The sequence below is a fragment of the Physcomitrium patens genome, chromosome 7 (assembly GCF_059467195.1).
Source record: "Physcomitrium patens ecotype Gransden chromosome 7, ASM5946719v1, whole genome shotgun sequence".
Taxonomy (NCBI): Eukaryota; Viridiplantae; Streptophyta; class Bryopsida; order Funariales; family Funariaceae; genus Physcomitrium; species Physcomitrium patens.
The window spans coordinates 3,392,511-3,410,674 of NC_143416.1; the positions used below are offsets into that span (position 1 = coordinate 3,392,511).

The 18,164-nt window shown below is 30.4% G+C and overlaps 2 protein-coding genes and 1 pseudogene across 9 annotated transcripts; 1 reads left to right on the forward strand and 2 right to left on the reverse strand.

The window, feature by feature from the left end:
- Window positions 1–907: 907 nt before the first annotated feature.
- On the reverse strand, window positions 908–10,779 carry LOC112284500 (sodium/hydrogen exchanger 5). Of its 7 annotated transcripts, none has more exons than XM_073535141.2 (22): window positions 10,367–10,779; window positions 9,259–9,478; window positions 8,736–9,082; window positions 8,324–8,372; window positions 8,009–8,068; window positions 7,878–7,902; window positions 7,617–7,702; window positions 7,270–7,381; window positions 6,871–6,933; window positions 6,337–6,356; window positions 6,042–6,139; window positions 5,737–5,800; window positions 5,301–5,409; window positions 4,474–4,571; window positions 4,034–4,109; window positions 3,835–3,854; window positions 3,158–3,255; window positions 2,939–3,048; window positions 2,471–2,575; window positions 2,078–2,196; window positions 1,745–1,809; window positions 908–1,460 (listed from the first exon to the last, which is right to left on the reverse strand). In XM_073535141.2, the coding sequence occupies exons 3-22, from the start codon at window positions 8,920–8,922 to the stop codon at window positions 1,408–1,410; spliced, it is 1,617 nt and encodes a 538-aa protein (XP_073391242.1). In that variant the 5' UTR covers window positions 8,923–9,082; window positions 9,259–9,478; window positions 10,367–10,779; the 3' UTR covers window positions 908–1,407. The 7 variants fall into 7 exon arrangements, 6 of the variants coding, with proteins under 6 accessions (XP_073391242.1, XP_090107844.1, XP_090107848.1 ...); XM_090251718.1 differs by having other exon boundaries at window positions 10,228–10,367; XM_090251722.1 differs by lacking the exon at window positions 10,367–10,779 and adding an exon at window positions 10,146–10,219.
- A 1,250-nt stretch (window positions 10,780–12,029) lies between these two features.
- On the forward strand, window positions 12,030–13,717 carry LOC112284457 (uncharacterized; annotated as a pseudogene).
- A 1,400-nt stretch (window positions 13,718–15,117) lies between these two features.
- Window positions 15,118–17,377, reverse strand: LOC112284393 (receptor-like protein 44). Of its 2 annotated transcripts, none has more exons than XM_024524144.3 (3): window positions 16,975–17,377; window positions 16,736–16,788; window positions 15,118–16,504 (listed from the first exon to the last, which is right to left on the reverse strand). In XM_024524144.3, exon 3 carries the CDS (start codon window positions 16,427–16,429, stop codon window positions 15,557–15,559), a length of 873 nt encoding a protein of 290 aa, XP_024379912.1. In that variant the 5' UTR covers window positions 16,430–16,504; window positions 16,736–16,788; window positions 16,975–17,377; the 3' UTR covers window positions 15,118–15,556. The 2 variants fall into 2 exon arrangements, with proteins under 2 accessions (XP_024379912.1, XP_024379911.1); XM_024524143.3 differs by having other exon boundaries at window positions 15,118–16,521.
- Window positions 17,378–18,164: the final 787 nt, after the last annotated feature.

Sequence of the window (18,164 nt, forward strand, 5' to 3'; positions counted from 1 at the left end):
TATTATATTATAAACTGATTCTATTTAAGCCATAAAATCTATTAAAAAATTTGTATGAATTATTTTGTAAGCAAGCAAAGGAACTAAGACTAAAACTTATATATTCTAATACATTGATACTCAACATATGTAATATGAAGGTTTTAATCTACTTGAATCTAATTTAATTAATAATTTTTTGACCACTCAATAGATCCTAAAAGCACTTTATAAAAATTTAAAAAACATATATTCATTATTCTTTGTAATAAAATATAAAATATAAACTACTTAAATAAATTATAAGATGTTCTTTAGATGTACACTAGATGACAAAACCAACATCAAATTTTGCAATATGTTCCAAATTATAAAATTAAATCCTTTTATAATTTGGAACATATTGCAAAGTTTGAGTAGTTTCGTTAGAAGACTAATTTTAGAATATATTATAATAAAAAAATAGATGTAAAAATATTAGATAAATTTTAAAAGAAATTAGATTTCACACAATTAGAGTATACATTCATCAGTTAATGCAAGACAATTCAATGGCAAGATTTTACTTTGATAATGATCTGCCTTTTTTTAAATAATTAATGTGGTAATTATTTCTATTAATAAAAATATGAAAAAAAAATCTTTAAATCATATAAATGGTACAAATATATATAATATTTTTAAAAAGTCAAAAAAATCATAAAATTAAAATTTATTTGATAGGTTTCTATATATATATATATATATATATATAGACTTAATATAGACCTGAAATATGCAAAGAATAATCTCTTTGTAAGGTCTCTCTCTCTCTCTCTCTCTATATATATATATATATATATGTATAATTATTTTTTCAATATTCTAAATTATTACAATGTTAATATTCATCTACAGATTTTTATTTTGCAATAAATCTAATAACAAATTTTGTTACCTATGTTTGTGGTTTGATAAATAAATGATCCAAGATTTTACAATACAAAAAAGTGTCATTGTCATAAAAACATTATCCTCTCATACATTTGATTACTTCAAATCTATCCTCTATAATTATTTAAAATATTGAAAGAGTTCAGTATCACAAATGGTTCATTTTATCTCAAATTCCATGAAATTCATAAGTAAAATAAAAAATAAAATTTAAATGTGGAATAAAATAAATAAATAAATAACTAATCATTGAAATTTTCTCCATTATTTTTCAAATCTAAGACCCTAATTACATAAGGAATGTTCTGCAAGGATTTAGCACCTAAGTTTTACTTCGCTTTTCTTTTTCTTTGTTTATAAGTGGAAATCAAAGAACACTATAAAGATAAATGAATCATGTAAAAATAAAAATAAAATAAAAAACAAATCAATATAATATTCAAAAAAAAAACAGAAATATTTTATGTTCACAATTTTATTATTCCAAACATTTGGTTAAGATTCGTCTCTTCTGAGTCCTTCTTGTTGCTTTGTTGATCTGATAGATCCTGTAAAGAAATCATATACTTCTTAATAGTTAGTTTATTAATTATGTCTTTAAGTTAGTTTATAAAACTGTTGCATGATAATTGAAACACTATTACTCTATATGAAATGTATATAATGGTGTAAGAAAAGAATCAAGAAAAATTGTACAATTTAATGGTGATATTAATTAAAATAGTCACTTCAATAATTTTAATGACGACTATAAACTATCCATGTAATTTTAATACATCTTTTGTTACTACCTGTCTACACATGAATCGTAATAAAGTGTTGGCTTTGGTACCTTCTAAACTACTTGGTGCTAAGAATGGTTTGATGTATTTCTCATCCAACTTAGCAAACGATGCCCTGTATAAAATTATTATTAAGTAGAGAGTTATAGTCTAAAACTATTACACACTTTCATAAATACTTAATCAAACATCTTTTGATTATTCTATAACATTCTTATTAATGATTGAATCATCAATCCACAAAGCACTTAATAATTATTTCAATGTGATATATATATATATATATATATATATGTGTGTGTGTGTGTGTGTGTGTGTATATATACACGTATATACAAACTCACATATGCATGAATGAACAGACTGAAAAGTATGGAAGTTACGCTTGTTCAAACTTTTGTAGTTTATTTTGAAGAATGGTTTTATGTTTTTGAGAAATAGTTGAGAAAATCATTTTATTTTCCACAATGGGTATGTTTTCAAGCTCCTGCTCTTCCTCATCCTACATTCAAATATTTTAGCAATTAGGGAATCAAACAAGTTGCGGATTATTCAACGTAAAATGGTGAAATGTAATGGGTTTAGCCTATAACTCTCTACTTAATTAAAATAAATAATAATTTCGTATGCAAAATCTGAGTGACAATAACATATAATCCTCTAAAGAAATTCCCATTGATCTTTTCAAGGTCCATAATAACTGGAATATTGTGAGTGCATGCCTATTCTATTTTCAAATCATTATCCTAATGAATGATTGTTTTCAACTCACATACCTCATTTTTATTTGATACTTGATTTGCCACATCATCTTTACTCACATGAAATTCGATTTCAAGGTATTTCAATACTTGAGCTGTTGATCCACCTATAAATAGTACCTATATCATTTTGCCTAAAAAATTATAACGAGTAAACTCTTATTATAATAATGTTGCTTCAATTTGTTTTTAAAACATTCTCTACGTATGTCAATCATTCATTTTTTATCTTTTATCTTTTAAAAATTCGAATTACTATTCTTAGTGGTTTTAGGTCCTTTTTTATTCATATATCACTTAAAGCTTAAGAGATTTGTGACAAAATAGGAAACTATTATCAGGTCATGAGTACCTTTAGCCCATTGATTTAAATTGTAGGTTGTATAAATATTAACTTTTATAGAAATAATTGATAAAACTATAAATGTATTTAAGGGTTTTATTTACCATATAACACATTTTATGTTTAAAATAATCACTTACAGTGAAAAATATTGTAAAAAGAGTTGAGGTAAGGTATATTCGACCATAGTCTTTGGGAAGATCAACAACAGATTGTGATGCAAGAGCAAAGGCCATTGCTCCTCTGAGTCCTAGATTCATTAATTCGATTAACTTGCATTAGTTTATTTCACATTTTAAAAAAAATACAAAAAAATACAAAAATACAAACTTTGCTTATGTTTAAACCATCGTGCTTACCGCTAAACCATAATGCATGTTGAAATCTTGTGGGAATTTTTTTGGAGATTGGTCTTCTGAGATTTATCAACCAAGAGCAAGGATAGATATTTGCTATCCTAAAAAATTGGATTCAAAACAATTTATGGATAGTAGAACGGATAAAAATAATATTATAATTTCTTATATTATTCATAACATTTTGATATTTTATTGTTTGAGTTTTATAGAAAAAAAAATGTAGCTAGCAAAGCCTACCCATCTTCCAAAAACTTTTGTTGATGCAAGTCAATAATTCAATTTTATTATCTTAAATTAAAACTTAATTCATGCTTGTATATTATCAAGCATTGACAAATAAATGGCATGAAAAGGAAATTTTAAAATTAGATCAACATTACAAACTAATGAAATTGAACTAAGAAATTAGCATAATCACAATGAGAAATTTATGTTTTGAAATAGAAGCAGACAAAAAAGAATAATCAATACATGAGTCTCTTAGAAATAAGTAAGAAAATAAATAAAACCCAATTATGTTAGTATACGACCAGAACATAATTCAGATTTCTTTTATAAAAGAAAATTAAATTTGATAAATGTTATTAGTTATTAAATCATGAGATATGAATTATTGGCTCTTATTGTAATAACTTAGTGCTATGATTTGACAGATTGAAAGTGGAGGCATAAATTACCTTGCAATTAAACAACTTATCTTGTAAATTGAAATGAATTTTTTGTTAAGATTTCAATAGGAAAATACTTAAACATCTTAAAATTTATAGTAGAATATAAAATTTTGAATAACATAAAATCAGCTGCAACATATTATTTATATAAATCAGAAAAAATCTATAAAAATAACTTATAAAATATTCATATATAGGAGGATACAATTGTAAAAAATGTAAATCCAAAACTATGCCAACTTAGTTGTTCAAGAAACATAGCAACACCCATGTAAATAAATCTGTAAATAATGAAACAAGAATGTATTCAACTTCATGTATATTCACACATCTATGATGTATCTTTTGAACATCACTATTAAGTTGTTATTTTATATAATAATAACGTTTGAATAAAAAAAAGTATTTGTATATCTGTAATATATTAAATTGGAACAAAAATATGTAAACTTCAAAGGACATATTGGAATCTTTTGAGTTTGTGTTCAGTTCTAAAAAACAAATTTAAGTTAATTAATTTTACTTTAATATTCAAAATGTGAACAATATTATTATAAAAATAAATAAATAAAATATCTGAAAAAAACATTTAAAATATGTCAAAGAGTAAATTTATTTCAACTAGGAATAGAAAGGCAAACTTACACAAACGTTTCTGATAGTTTGGCTAACATCTGAAAAAAACTTGTTGTTAATTGAGTGGCTGCTAATGATAAATTTGGAGCTGTGTAATACCTCATCCCCTAAAACATTGTAAGTAGTTGGTTCAGGTAAATGTTAGACTTGAATAATTACATACACATGTTGATTTTTTAGCAATTCTCATCTCTAACTCATTCAATATAAAAATGAAAATAAAAAAAATTCATAATTTGAAAGAATGAATATATGTGTGTGTGTATATATATGTATGTATATACACATGTATGCATAAATAATTTCCAACTAATGTAGAAATATGTTCTCAAAACTAAGTTGTGTAGATCTAAAGCTTAAAAAAAAAAAAAAAAAAAAAAAAAAAAAAACTTGAAAGCTGTACCTCCCCAAAAAATCATATTCACATTCGAGTGGAATTTTTTCGATTGAATTATTGATTTATAGAGGGTAATTAATTTTTATCCATGCTACATAATTTTTACAAATAAAAATAATAATTTTAACAATAATGAAATGATTAGTACTACATGCATTTAACACACTTCAACACACTTCAACTTGTATTTTTTTTTGTTTGAAGTTCAATAAATGTCAAAAAAAATTGTTGAATATGATACAAAGTCGCATAATCAACCCTCTATGCTTTTCACAGCCATCAAAACCAAACCTCTCATTGACCTCCAAATTCCAATAAATAAATGAACAAATAAATAAATCATCACTGACATCTACACATATGGATTTTTTTCATTTGTTCTTCTATTTTTTTATTTTTTTTATTATAAAAAGTGTAATTTTGTGAAGAAAAATCATACAATGCCTGCAAATAAGATGGCAACTATTCCAGAAAGATTGAGGCCGTCAGCGAGCATGTAGGATGCATATGGGAATAAAACCACCAAACAAACCTCCAATGTTGTCAACCTAGAAAAACATCAACAACACAACATGGCACAAAATACAATTCTAATAAAATACTAATAAAATACCAATAACATAACATCATAAAGTGACTAAAACATAAACTCCCACTATTATGCTTTCTTTCAAAAAAAACAAAAAAAAAAACTTTTTTGAACCCAAATTGCTTTGTCTGTGTTTTCCTCTTCCAATATAATACGCTAGCATGGGTACCATTATCAAATTATAAAACGGCATTATCTTTCTTTTTTTGGCCTTTTTTGTTAGTATTAACATTATTATTATTATTATTATTATTGTTACTACTACTACTACTAATTGAGTTATAACTCTTCTTCTTGATGAAGGGATCCATATTTGAACAGCAAAGCACTTGCCAGTGCAGCAAAGACTCCTGAATGAATTTTCTTTAAAACAATTTTTATCAAAAGAAACAACAATGTTAGAATATGGAGGCATTGATATGCAGTAGGGTTTATCAAGAGCATGGCCATGTTTTGGTGTCAAAATGAGATGGAAATTCAATTATGTTATGTCTGATGTTATATTTGCATTGATTGCAACAATCACAAAAACATACATTAATTTGATTATATTTACATACATCAATAATTGATTGTGTGAAAAATCTTAACCTATAAAAAGAGATCCCACAAAAATCCCTACGAAATACAGTATTGCATTTAGAATCCCTTGGCCAGTGATTGTAGTGCCAACAAATGACATTAATGTCCTGTTATATATATATATATATATATATATACACACACACACAGTTAGGTAGTAAGATTGTAAGAGTAAAATGTGAAGATATTAAACTAAAACAAATGTTTGTTATTGTAGGGTTACAAAATTATATTCATTCAAGGCATATCAAATTCATGATTATAGAATTGCAGAAGAATTCAAATGTAACACAAATTTATGTACCTATAAGTAACAATAGCCACCTGCATCATATCATTTTTAATTTTTTTATTGGGAGAATCAGTATGTAAATTGATTATGGGTTTTTGTTAAAAATACTAATTCTTAAATTAAAAATTTAACCTTTGAGAGATTGGTTTTTGAGATGAAGTTTTTAGTAAGTTATTTTATCATTTTAGTATTGAAAATTGAAGAGATCAATTATTATAATTATACATTTAAGTGACACCCATATTTATTTATTTACTCATTACACAATATACAATTAAAAATTCTAGTCACATTAACATTAAAATTTTCAAAATAAGTAATGAGGCTTCTGGGTTTTATTGGAAATTATTAAGCTTCATCATCTCATTTTCACAAAAAGTACATGATGCTAAAAACACCATTTCAAGTTGTAATTAAAGAAAAAGAAATTCTTTAATTACAAAGAAAAAAAAAAAAAAAAAAAAAAAAAAAGCACAAAAACCACAAAAAATTCTAAGAAAAAGATTACTTTAAAGTGAATTACAACTCAAGGTGCCAATAACTCACAGCATCATTTAATACAGATTCCCCAAACACGTAAGCCTTCAAATCTGCATCCACTTCAAGCACCTATATCATCCATCCATTACAAAAATATAACACCAAATTTTTATTATAAGATAAAGTCCTTTCCTGAGTAATTTCATAGCTACGTTATTTGAAACGCCACCACTTCCAAAACACCCATACAATTATTTAACATAGTAAAATTTTAATTAATTTTAAGGTGTGTGTGCATACACAAGTATAGAGAGAAGATAAGCACCCAATGTTTAAAATAATCATGTGCAATATATGTTATGGTAGGAATATACATGAAATAAAAGTGCATTGAGAGATAGGCATAAATTATTAGTTTCATCCATCCATCCATCCATCCATCCATCCAAGAGTGAAGAAGAATACATTAAATATTGCGAGAACGGTGACGGGGTCCGTGGCAGATATTAGAGCACCAAATGTAAGTGATACAAGAAAAGGCATTGAATATGTCCAACCCATGAACCCAAACATCCATCTGTCATCCACAGAAACCTTCATTTTCATCCATACATTCATCCACGATAAATTTAAACTAGATTTATAGATAGAAAAATAAATTGATTCATGAAAAACTGTAACAATATTTGAAAGAACTTTCATGGAAATCAAAACAAACTTGAGCAATTGACATGAGCTTCTAATACAACAAAAACAATTAGAACATTAATTAATTAGTATGAGAAATTAAATAAACAAAGTTGAGTACTTACAATAGAACCCCAATCACGAATGTGGAGATGATAGTCCCTAAAAAGGCAAAGGTGCATATTGCCCCAAAATTTGAAAAGAAATGACTCTAATTTTGAAATACATTATTGTGTTTGTGAGTGAATACAATGTTGTATAAACATCATATGTATATTCATCCATGTTGGATTTAAACCAAAATATAATATGTATACAGATGTATATATATATATATATATATATATAAGAGAAAATGAGATGGCTTAAGTTTGAGAGTAACGTACTGGTTTTAAACTCCATCCTGAATCAGTGTAAAATTGGATTTAATTAAGGAAAACTAATCATAAGTTTTTTACACGGTATAAATTTTGACTATGTATATATACATATACATATATATAATTTTTAAGGATATAATATGATTGGAGGTAGCAAAACATAAAAGAAAAAGTGGTTGTTGAAGTTTATCCAAGTCCTGATTGAAATTTATTACAATGTAACACAGAAATTGCCACAGTGTTTTTAGCATCAGAACTCCTCACTAGAATTCAATCAGTAATCAAAGTCAAACAAATTATAACTTAAAACTTGATCCATCAAGTGGGTCATTTGTGTAAAACAACACACATGAATAGTACATAGTTATGATCAAAAATCAAACATTAAGATTGTGTTTTATTTTATTTTATTTTATTTTCAATTGTTTTTAAAAACGCATTCAGAAACTTACTTAAATCCATTGTCACCCATCAAAGTTATCATCAAGCCAACAAAAACACCTGCAATGCCATCCATATTCATTTGATGTTTAATGTCACATTACTGCTACATTCAAAGCCAATATTGATTCCATCTTTTTTTTAAGCAATATTCTGATTTTCATTTTTGAATGTTTTCACAGCTAAAATAATTCAACCAAAGCACAGATTTTAAAATGATTGCAATCACATGTGAATATGAATAAATTGCTCACATCTTATTGTTAATAATTTAACTACACACCATATATATATATATATACATATATGAAGATTTTTGTAATAATCTTAATTAATATTTGTAGATTATAACATGCACATAATATTTAAAAGGATTAAGAAGTCACAATTAAATATTAAGGGGGTTATTTTGAGCTTCTTTACCCAAGAGAAGAGCAATGCCTGCCTCATGGATGATGAGGATATTTTTTTGCCGCATGATATGTCCAACAACAAATGTAAACCCTAATATTGTGGTTTGAAGTAGAATGGATAAGCTTGGCACATTTGAGGCTTGTTCCTCCAGTGAAGCTTTTGGTGGCTCAGAGGTAGTCTTCATTGTACTATTCATTTCTGTATATAAATGTGTGTGTGTGTGTGTGTACACACATATGTATATATATATATATTCAAGAGTTATAAGATGGTTTCATAATTTTGTTTGAAATCCATGTCTTCCCCTCCTTTGTAGGAATAGATATATGTATATTTATTTTTTTTCAATTTTTGACCTGTGTATGAATTGGAAAAGTTGTGCACACATGCATAAATACCATAACAATTCAAGTGTGCTAATTAATAATGATATTGTTTCATATATTACAACCGAAATTTGTATATATTTTGAGTGAAACTTTGATTCCTTGATTTTAGGTTATTCTGGTTGCTTGTAAAAGTGAAAATATACCTGTTCTGTATTTCATAAACTATGATTAAAAGACATGATTTATCACAAGGAAAATTTCATCCAAGCATGATATTCTTTGAATTTTATGTTATCTGATTGTTGTTTTTTTCGTAAAATTGAATGTGCAAGTTTTATTTTTTATTTTCTTATTTCCTTTATTAGGATGAAAATGTTGAAATATAATTTATGATCTTTTCAGAAATAAGCACAGTAAGTCATCCTGAATATTGAGAGATTTAACGTAGTTCAGTCATTGGAATACTAGTTACCTAATTTCTATTAAGAACAGACAAATCTTTTGCTAAACATTTAAATTTGAATCAATCAAAAATAATATTTTTTGTATTATGTTAAAGGTTTGTAAATGGCTCCTCTTCTTCTTTTCTTCTACTTTTAACTTTTTATTATTATTATTTTTAATGAATAATCAACAATACAGAATTTTATAAATTGTTATGGAACTGCACTGTTTTGATGTAAACAAAAAAAAAAAAAAAAAAGAAAAAAAAGGTATCAACAAGTGTTGTTTAGAATATGCTTTTATAATCTTTACAAAATAGAAAAATAAAAGAGGTAAAAAATTGCCATTTCGTTTTTCTGTGCCAGACTCATAATAATAGCATTAAAAAATTCACATGCAATCTTTGTAATCTAAATTTAAATTTCGATTGTTTACTGTATTATGTGTAATACATTTAAATCTTGAAACAAAACACCCACACATTAAATCTTTGATTTTGACTTCGGTGAAGAAAAGAAAAAAGCAAAAAGACACCAAAGTCAAAACATGATATATGATATGCATGTTCTAGACTTATGATAAGATTTTAAAGCGTTTTGCTATATATAAAATCGAGGTTCAATCCCATTCAAAATTGAGTGTTTACTATGATGCTTCAAAAAGGATAGTGCATATTTGAAAATTTTTAGGGCTTGAATACTTTTTTTAAGTAGATGTGATATGCTAACCTAAAACTTGGAATCATGAATGATATGTAGGATAAATCCTTTTCAAAATGGTCAACATTCATTTTTCTAAAGAAAATATTGAGATTTGGACATAATATTTTCATTAAAATGTATACTTGAAATAATGGCCTCAAATTACATTTGTATGATCCAAATTTTGTCATTTTTCACAACACTTCAAATGTCTCGATATCATAAACGAGGTAAAATCTGTAAACAGGTGAACAGAAATTTCCTTACGAAATTTGAATACTACAGTAACTCATAAAAATGATGTTTCTAAAAAATCTATTTTATTCTGTTTGAGAGCAATTTTAGACTTTTGAGAAGTAGAAATGTGACAAAGATCTTTAAAAAATAATAAAATGACACTAGATTATGTGTGATCTTCTATTTGGTTTTTGAAATTTTGAAATTCAATAGCACAATTCATAGTGAGGTTGAATTGTTTTTATTATAAGTATTTGTGTGATTGCATAATATATTCGATATTCATGTAGCAACTTTGAAATGTAAATGCTCTTGAAGGTAAGTTTTATTTTTTATGAAGATGATAAAAATTATTAAATTTATTAATATTTTAAAATTATAAAAATATAATAAAAATAATTTAAAATAGTTAATTTTTATTTTTATTTTTGCATATTTTTAAAATAATAATAATAATAATAAATAAATAAATTATTTGAATTTACACACTTTTATTTCAATGCAATATGCCCACTTATTACAATTCAAAAAAAAAAAAAAAAAAAAAAAAATCACCCTTTTACACCAAGAGGTTTTCAAAACATAAAAAAATATACATATACCAAAATTTAATTAAAATTTTACATTAAAGATATTATTATTCATATTTTTTTTGCTAAAATTGACAGTGAATCTTAAGATAAATACAGATACTAAAATCAATAGTCTACTAATTTATTTTTAAACCATTTTAAAGAAAATTCAAGAATAATATTAGCTATTTTGATATTTAATTTTAAAACTTTACAACTAAAAATAGTAAACTAATCTTAATGTATAGGTTTTAAATGATTAACATTATGTTTCAAAAACACCCAAATAATCAATTAATTTTTTTTAAAGATCTAGATTTAGAATTAATAATTGATAAATTCAGATACTTCTATGTATGCATTCAAAGTTTTATATAATAAAATTTCTTAGTTTACAAGAATAAAAATTTAATATTATACTTTATTGTATATTTTATTTGTTTGGAGTGTGAGTTTTATGCATTTTAAGGATTTTAAAATGGCCATGTTAAGATGAATTTTTTTTAAACTTCAGTGACCATTGCAAATTTATCATGATGTCTATATATATACATACATACATACATACATACACACATATATATATATATTCCTGAAAAAATATAGGTGCCTATATTTGTTAATGCAATCTTACTAGCAAAGCATATGATATACCATCAACAACTTTCTCTAGTACATTCTTGTTGAATCATGCTCTTCCTACACATTTTCTGCTAATTTAAAATAATAATAACAATAATAATATCTTAATAAAAATAATTTCACATACCAATTCAAATACAGAAGTGCATTATAAATCAGACTTCAGCGTACACTGGTACAGCATGCAAAATATGGAAATAGTAAGCGAGTCCTTTCACAGTTCAAACCTCGTACAAAAACATAAAAAGACAAAATTATTATGAAAAAGAAAAAGAAAAAGAAAAAACACACGTAAGTAAATGGATTTTCCCAAAATAGAGGCCCGAAACGGAGCCCTCATCCGCGGTGACCCAATCCCGTGCGAGAGGGAGCCGTGGAGTCATTCAAAACCAGATGGCACGCTATAACCGACCTCCACTGACCACATGGGACAACGCCGTCTGCCACGTCTGCAAGCACGCCGCCACCTACGCTCATGAGAATTTTCGAGTGCAACTTCGTAGGCTTGGGCAGAGCCTGATAGCATCTCTTCGAACTGTTCGTCTCCGAGCAACGCCGGTTTGCTATTGTAGCAGCCATTCCATGAGCTATGGCGACGAATGCTGGACCTCTGACGCTGTATGTAGACCTCTTGCCGCAACCAGCTCGAGCTGTGTCCTTATTCTGCAGGTACGCAGCAATTTTTATGGATTTTTTTGCTGGGTTTTACTGAATTGTAGTGACGATTCAGCTTCGAAGAAGAAGAAGCAGTGGAAGCCGATGGAGAGTCTGGAGGGACGGGTACTTTGGGTCCTCCTTCTTCTGGATTCTGATGCGTTGTAGCTTTACATAAAGACTCTGTTATCGTGGATTGTGACAGGGTCAACAAGATTCCGCATGAGGAGGTTCATGTGGAGGTGACGAAAGGGGAATGACGGACGCCGAGATTCAAGAGTGAGTGCCCCCTCCTAGCTGCTGCAGCAGCACAAGCCTCTTGTTGCCAGGGTCTCGTGAAGCGGTTTAAGTCTCGAAGTTTGTCAGATTATTTCGATCATTAGTAAGGTCAGAGAAAACGGTTGCGCTAATTGGATTGGTCAATGTGGTTGCAGAGATTAATCCCATGGGTTAAGTTCCCACAATCGTCGACGATGGATTCAAGCTCCACGAGAGGTACGTGGGTTTTGTTGTTCACCTCTAAATCCTGTTTTGATCGACGCTTCAAGGTGAGTGTGGTTCCTCTTTTGTTTGCCGCAACTATTTTTCGAAACCTGGATCATGGTATTTGATGTTTGTCGGAGAACCCCATGATTTTAGCCGTCTTCTTCACAATGCAGCCATGCAATTCTAAGATACCTAGCAACAACGCGCGACGTAGCTGATCACTGGTACCCCAAAGACCCGAAGAGGCGGGCGCTTATTGACAGTGTCGTAGATTGGCATCACTTACATCTTCGCCGCAATGCATGTACGTCAGCATAATTGAACTCTAACTTTGAAATTTTAAACTTCACATCTCAACCGAATAATTGTACGTTGAGTAGCTCATTATCAACGTCTCCTGTGGATGTTTGTGGCAGTTCTCCTTGTCATGCACCGCGTGATTTCGCTGTTGCCTGGTATTCCGAAGGGTATATATCCTGAGCACGATGAGGCTGTTGCAAAGGAGTCCAAAACCGGACTAGACCATGCTCTTGATTACATTGACACAGTCCTCCTGAAGGGACCCAATGGGTTCTTAGAAAATGCAGAGGAAGTGTCCATTGCCGACTTGAGCCTTGTTTGTGAAATCAAGCAACTTCTAGTACCATTGTGCCCCCTTTCTGTTTCTTGCACAAGCCTGTGGTTGGCTTCTCGGCATGTTTCTGGCCTTGGAAAGCGCTCTTCCAGCCAGCCGTTTCCTGGCCTATCAAGCTATGGTTACCTAAACAGTTCCTCTCTCAATGATCAAAATTTTACTTTCATGGATAAAATTTTGCTTTCACTTCATCAACGAGAGTGATGACTTGTGTTCACAAGACAATTTAAAGTGGGAGTTTATAAGACCTGTTTTTGTGTTTAATTGAAATGCACATATTTTAGTTTTGTAAGTTTGCAAAATGTACCGTATGCAAATTAAGACAAGTTAGTGTGCCAAAGTTAAGAAGTTGTGTTTTAAAAGAATTTTATTTCATTGCACACAAAGAAGTGTATTTTAAATCAAACAAGTTTGGATATTTCTTTGTATGCAATTTAATTTATTATTTTTAATAGAAGGTAATACAATTTACACCAATGAATCTTAATATAATATATAGCTCTAATTTTATAGAAACAAACGCTTGATTTTAAGTAAATATTATATTAATATGACTTTACTTTAGATTTTCTAAAAAACTATATTAGTTTTATATTTTTTATTTTTTTGTAGAAAGTTGATATACAGTATATTGTTATGAAATAAACATTTGAAAACTAAATGTATGTATAAATAACAATCAATCAAACTTGAACGATCTCAAACAATTTGGTTGAAAAACTAAAAAAACATAGTCAAAAAAAGTATTTCTCCTACTTAATAGAAAAAATATATTACACTTTTGTTTTTAGAAGTTTAAATTATTTTAAAAGTGCAAAAAATATCCTAAATCAAAATATGTATTTTATACTATTTTGATGAATGTATGTTTAAATTTTTTTTAAAAAAATCTTCTACCGCTGCATCTATTTGAAAATAACATCGAAATACAAAAGGGAATTGATATATGTATTGGGGTTTTTATTGATTGGGTTTTAATTACAATATCTTATTAAACAGCACATTATTTTAACACATAATTTATTGTGTTAAAAAATAAATATAAATATATTCATGTTTATCATTGATAAGTGTTAAAACTAAGTTAACATACCACATTCATAAATTGATATATGTACATATTATCAAGATTATGTGTACACATATCAAATTAACATAATATCTTTAAATTGATATATATACACAATATCTTATTGTGCATTACAATTAAGTGTACATATGTTAGTTTAAAAAAAGATTATATATTAAAATTGTGTGGTTTACAATAAGATATAGTGACCGAAATCCAAGCAATTTAGTAAAAACCCCAATCAATATATCAATTCCCAATATAAAATCCATGAACCAATAACATTTAGTGGAACATATTATTAAAAAGAATATCTTCATTTTTGCATTTATGCATCTATTCCAATTTCTTGTGAAATAATGCTTTAAAAAGGCAATAATGTTAACAAACATCAAAATTACAAATGCACATTTTAAAAAATATTGAATTTCCGCACTTTCAAATCATTGCCTTGGAGTTTGATGATACTTTGAGCGTCCAATAAAAGCAATCAAGTCTCAGCAGTTTAAGATTGGATTAAGATTAGATGCTCTATCTTTGATTAACAGCACTTGAACTACCGTTCTTCATGATGTTAAACATGCATTCAATGTCCTTGAGGAAATGTGCAAGTTCCATGCATATGGAATAGAAATTTGCTCGCAGTGCTTGTACCAATTGGAGCTTGTGGACAAAAAAACGCTTGTGAAATCACATGAAGTTGTCTCCAGTGTCTCCACTCCTCGAGGCCGACTAGCTTCCTTCACTTCTTCTTCCTTGATCATAAGAAGAGAAGCCATAAAAAGGGATCCAACAAGCTACAGCAGAGTCTGACTATCTGTCACTGATGGGGTACTGAAGGCAAAACAATGTAAAACCCCAAGTCATGGTTCCAAAATGGTTTGATTCCTACTACTTGGCATGTTCAATGACTGCACTGACATGTTGAAAAACTTGAACGACGGAAGGAAGGACCCAATTCCTACTTCAGATATTCTGAATTGATGTTTTTGACAGTGCAAGCTCATTTGATACCAGATGATGAAATACCTCAAGGCAAAAATACCGTTTGTATGTGCTCTATCAATCATACTCAGGAACAAGCTGCGATATCTTCCCCTCCTCTGCAGCAAGTCGCTGCTCCGTGACCCTTAACCATACACACACGGCAGTGAAGCTCACAATCAAGCTGAGGAATCCACTGCCAAGGCCTATCCCGACGATTGCCAGTATAGAGAGGGTACGGCTCTTTGGATAGGGAAGTGGGAAGCCATATAGTCTTGGATTTCCCTCAAACGAGGAGGCATTGAACCTGGGTCGCCCGTCGGAGGTGTTGGAAAGCCCTGTAGGTATGGGCCCTACCAGATCATTGTGGGAGACGTCCAAAATCTGGAGCTTCTGAAGGGTCGCCAGGGCAGTTGAAACCTCCCCGGAGAAGCGGTTGTGCTCCAGATCAAGCTCATGAAGGTAGGAACAGTTGGCGATTTCCGGAGGGATAGGTCCTGATATCTGGTTGTGGCTCACATTCAAGGTCATAAGGTAGGATAGCATTCCCAGTTCGGAGGGTAACGTTCCTGTGAGAGAGTTTTGGGACAAGTCAAGGATGCCCAGGTTCCTACAGAGCGAGAGATTGGGGGAGATCATGCCTGTCAGTCCCTTGTCGCTGAGAAACAGTGACACCACCCTGCTGCTACTGCATGTTATCCCCACAAACGTAGCTCTCTGTCCATCTTGTGTTGTGTTGCAAGGGAATGCAGTGTCGGTCCAATTGTTGAACAGTGCAGGGTCGGAGCTTTTGGCCATGGACTGGAAGCCGTGTAAGCACGCAATGTCATCCTCGTTGGGCTGAGCAAGTGCTAGTTCCGGAATGGAGACTAGAATTGAAAATAGAGCCAGGTACGATACCGACGTTGTAAGTAGCCACAAGCCTGTATCGGAGCCGCGAGTAAACTTCATGGTGAGCGGGATATTCACGAGCTCTCACTTGAATCTGCGCTAGGTATTACGACGATCATGACTAATACTACAGCACTGTCTTCATCCGCATCCTGTCAAGAGCAGGTTAGAGTATATCTCATGTGTAGCTAAATCTCTAAGGCACCACCTGTTCTTACATATCGTTGCACATCAGATTATCTATAATAAGCACCTATTCGTCAACGCCCTCATACAATGATTCCACCTGAATAGTAATAAGTCAGAAAGAGAAGGGAGATAAAATGAAAAAAATAGAACAAAGGCTTCCAAAAGTTATCAACTCACGTGCAATGAAACAGACCGTTCTGGTCCATGATATGAACTAGGAAAAATCCCACCTAGTCACCATCACAAGTCACCATTAGTCACGAGAATGGCGTGATGCCTATGAGACCTCAACCAAAGGTTATTATCAAATTGGGAAGAAGAGAAAAGGAGCAAAAGAAAACCCTAAACATCGACAGGAGAAGAACTCCCATTGTGAGCTACCCGCAAGAGTGAAACGACCGGGAGTGTTCTCATACCTGCAAACTTAGCAACTCCTCACCATGATTGGAGTTTTATCCATGACGAGATACGACACAGGTACCCACAGCAGCAGAAAAACGCAATCTCGTCCCACGACCATGACCCTCGCGCCCAACCCAATTCTGCTACTCCGCTGGAAAACGCAAATTTACACCAGAAAGTTTGACCCTTGTGTCTCACTCCGATCACCCTATCACACTCCTTGTACGAGACTCGTCATCCAGACATCAAAAACTTCCCCTTCTCTTCAGTGTTGTTGTACTGTGTTGTAAGAATACTTCAAGCCCGAGAGCAAGCTCCACATGAGGCATGGTTGAGTCCGCGTGGGAGAGGCTTTTCCTTTGCTGGGCAGCGATTCTTCATTCCCATGGCCAATGAGACGCAACAAGTGTGTCTGTGTCTGCGCGGGAGCGTGCACAGCCAGTTCTCATAGGGCTCTCCAACGGTGATAGGAGGATGCCGCGGCCACACCCCTGCGCGCACCGCGCGTTTGCGTCTGCGTCAGTCCCGGGCGTTGGCGTTACCGCCATCCTCCAGTTCATGGGAAAGTATCGTGATTGCATGATTTCTTCCAAGGAATTAAATTAAAGTTATGTGAAGTGGGTAGAGAGCTCGATTTGATGTTGATTCTATGTTCTCCTTCATTCTGTTGTCTTAATTGTGTTTAGAATTGACAATGCTTTACTTTTTAGCCAATCCCAAAAAGATTGTAGCCATTTAATTGTATTCTTTATATATATATATATATATATATAAGTGTGTGTGTGTGTGTGTATGTATGAATGTATGCTTATCAAAAAGAATATTGCTTAATTATAACCCCCATGGATGGAAATTGTGTAATCTATACAAGGTTTTAGAATTTTAAGTGGAGTTATGTAATTTTATAATTCCTAAGTTATACACAAATGCAAGAGATAAGATGCTTTTGTAAGAAATTGATCTGGCTTTGCTAAGATTGCTAATTCAAAGTTTAGGGAGGTGAGTGAAGATTTTGTTTAAATTCTATTGCAATTTGAACGGGTTGTTTTGTTGATCAAAAGGTGGGATTGAATAGTAAACTTAATAGGATTTCTTTAAGAATTGTAATTTGAGTGAATAATGACTTTATGAGAGTTTTAAAAAATTATGTTTGATTTGGGTGGCTTTGGATTTTTTGAAATAAATAAAGAATTATTTTTTAGAA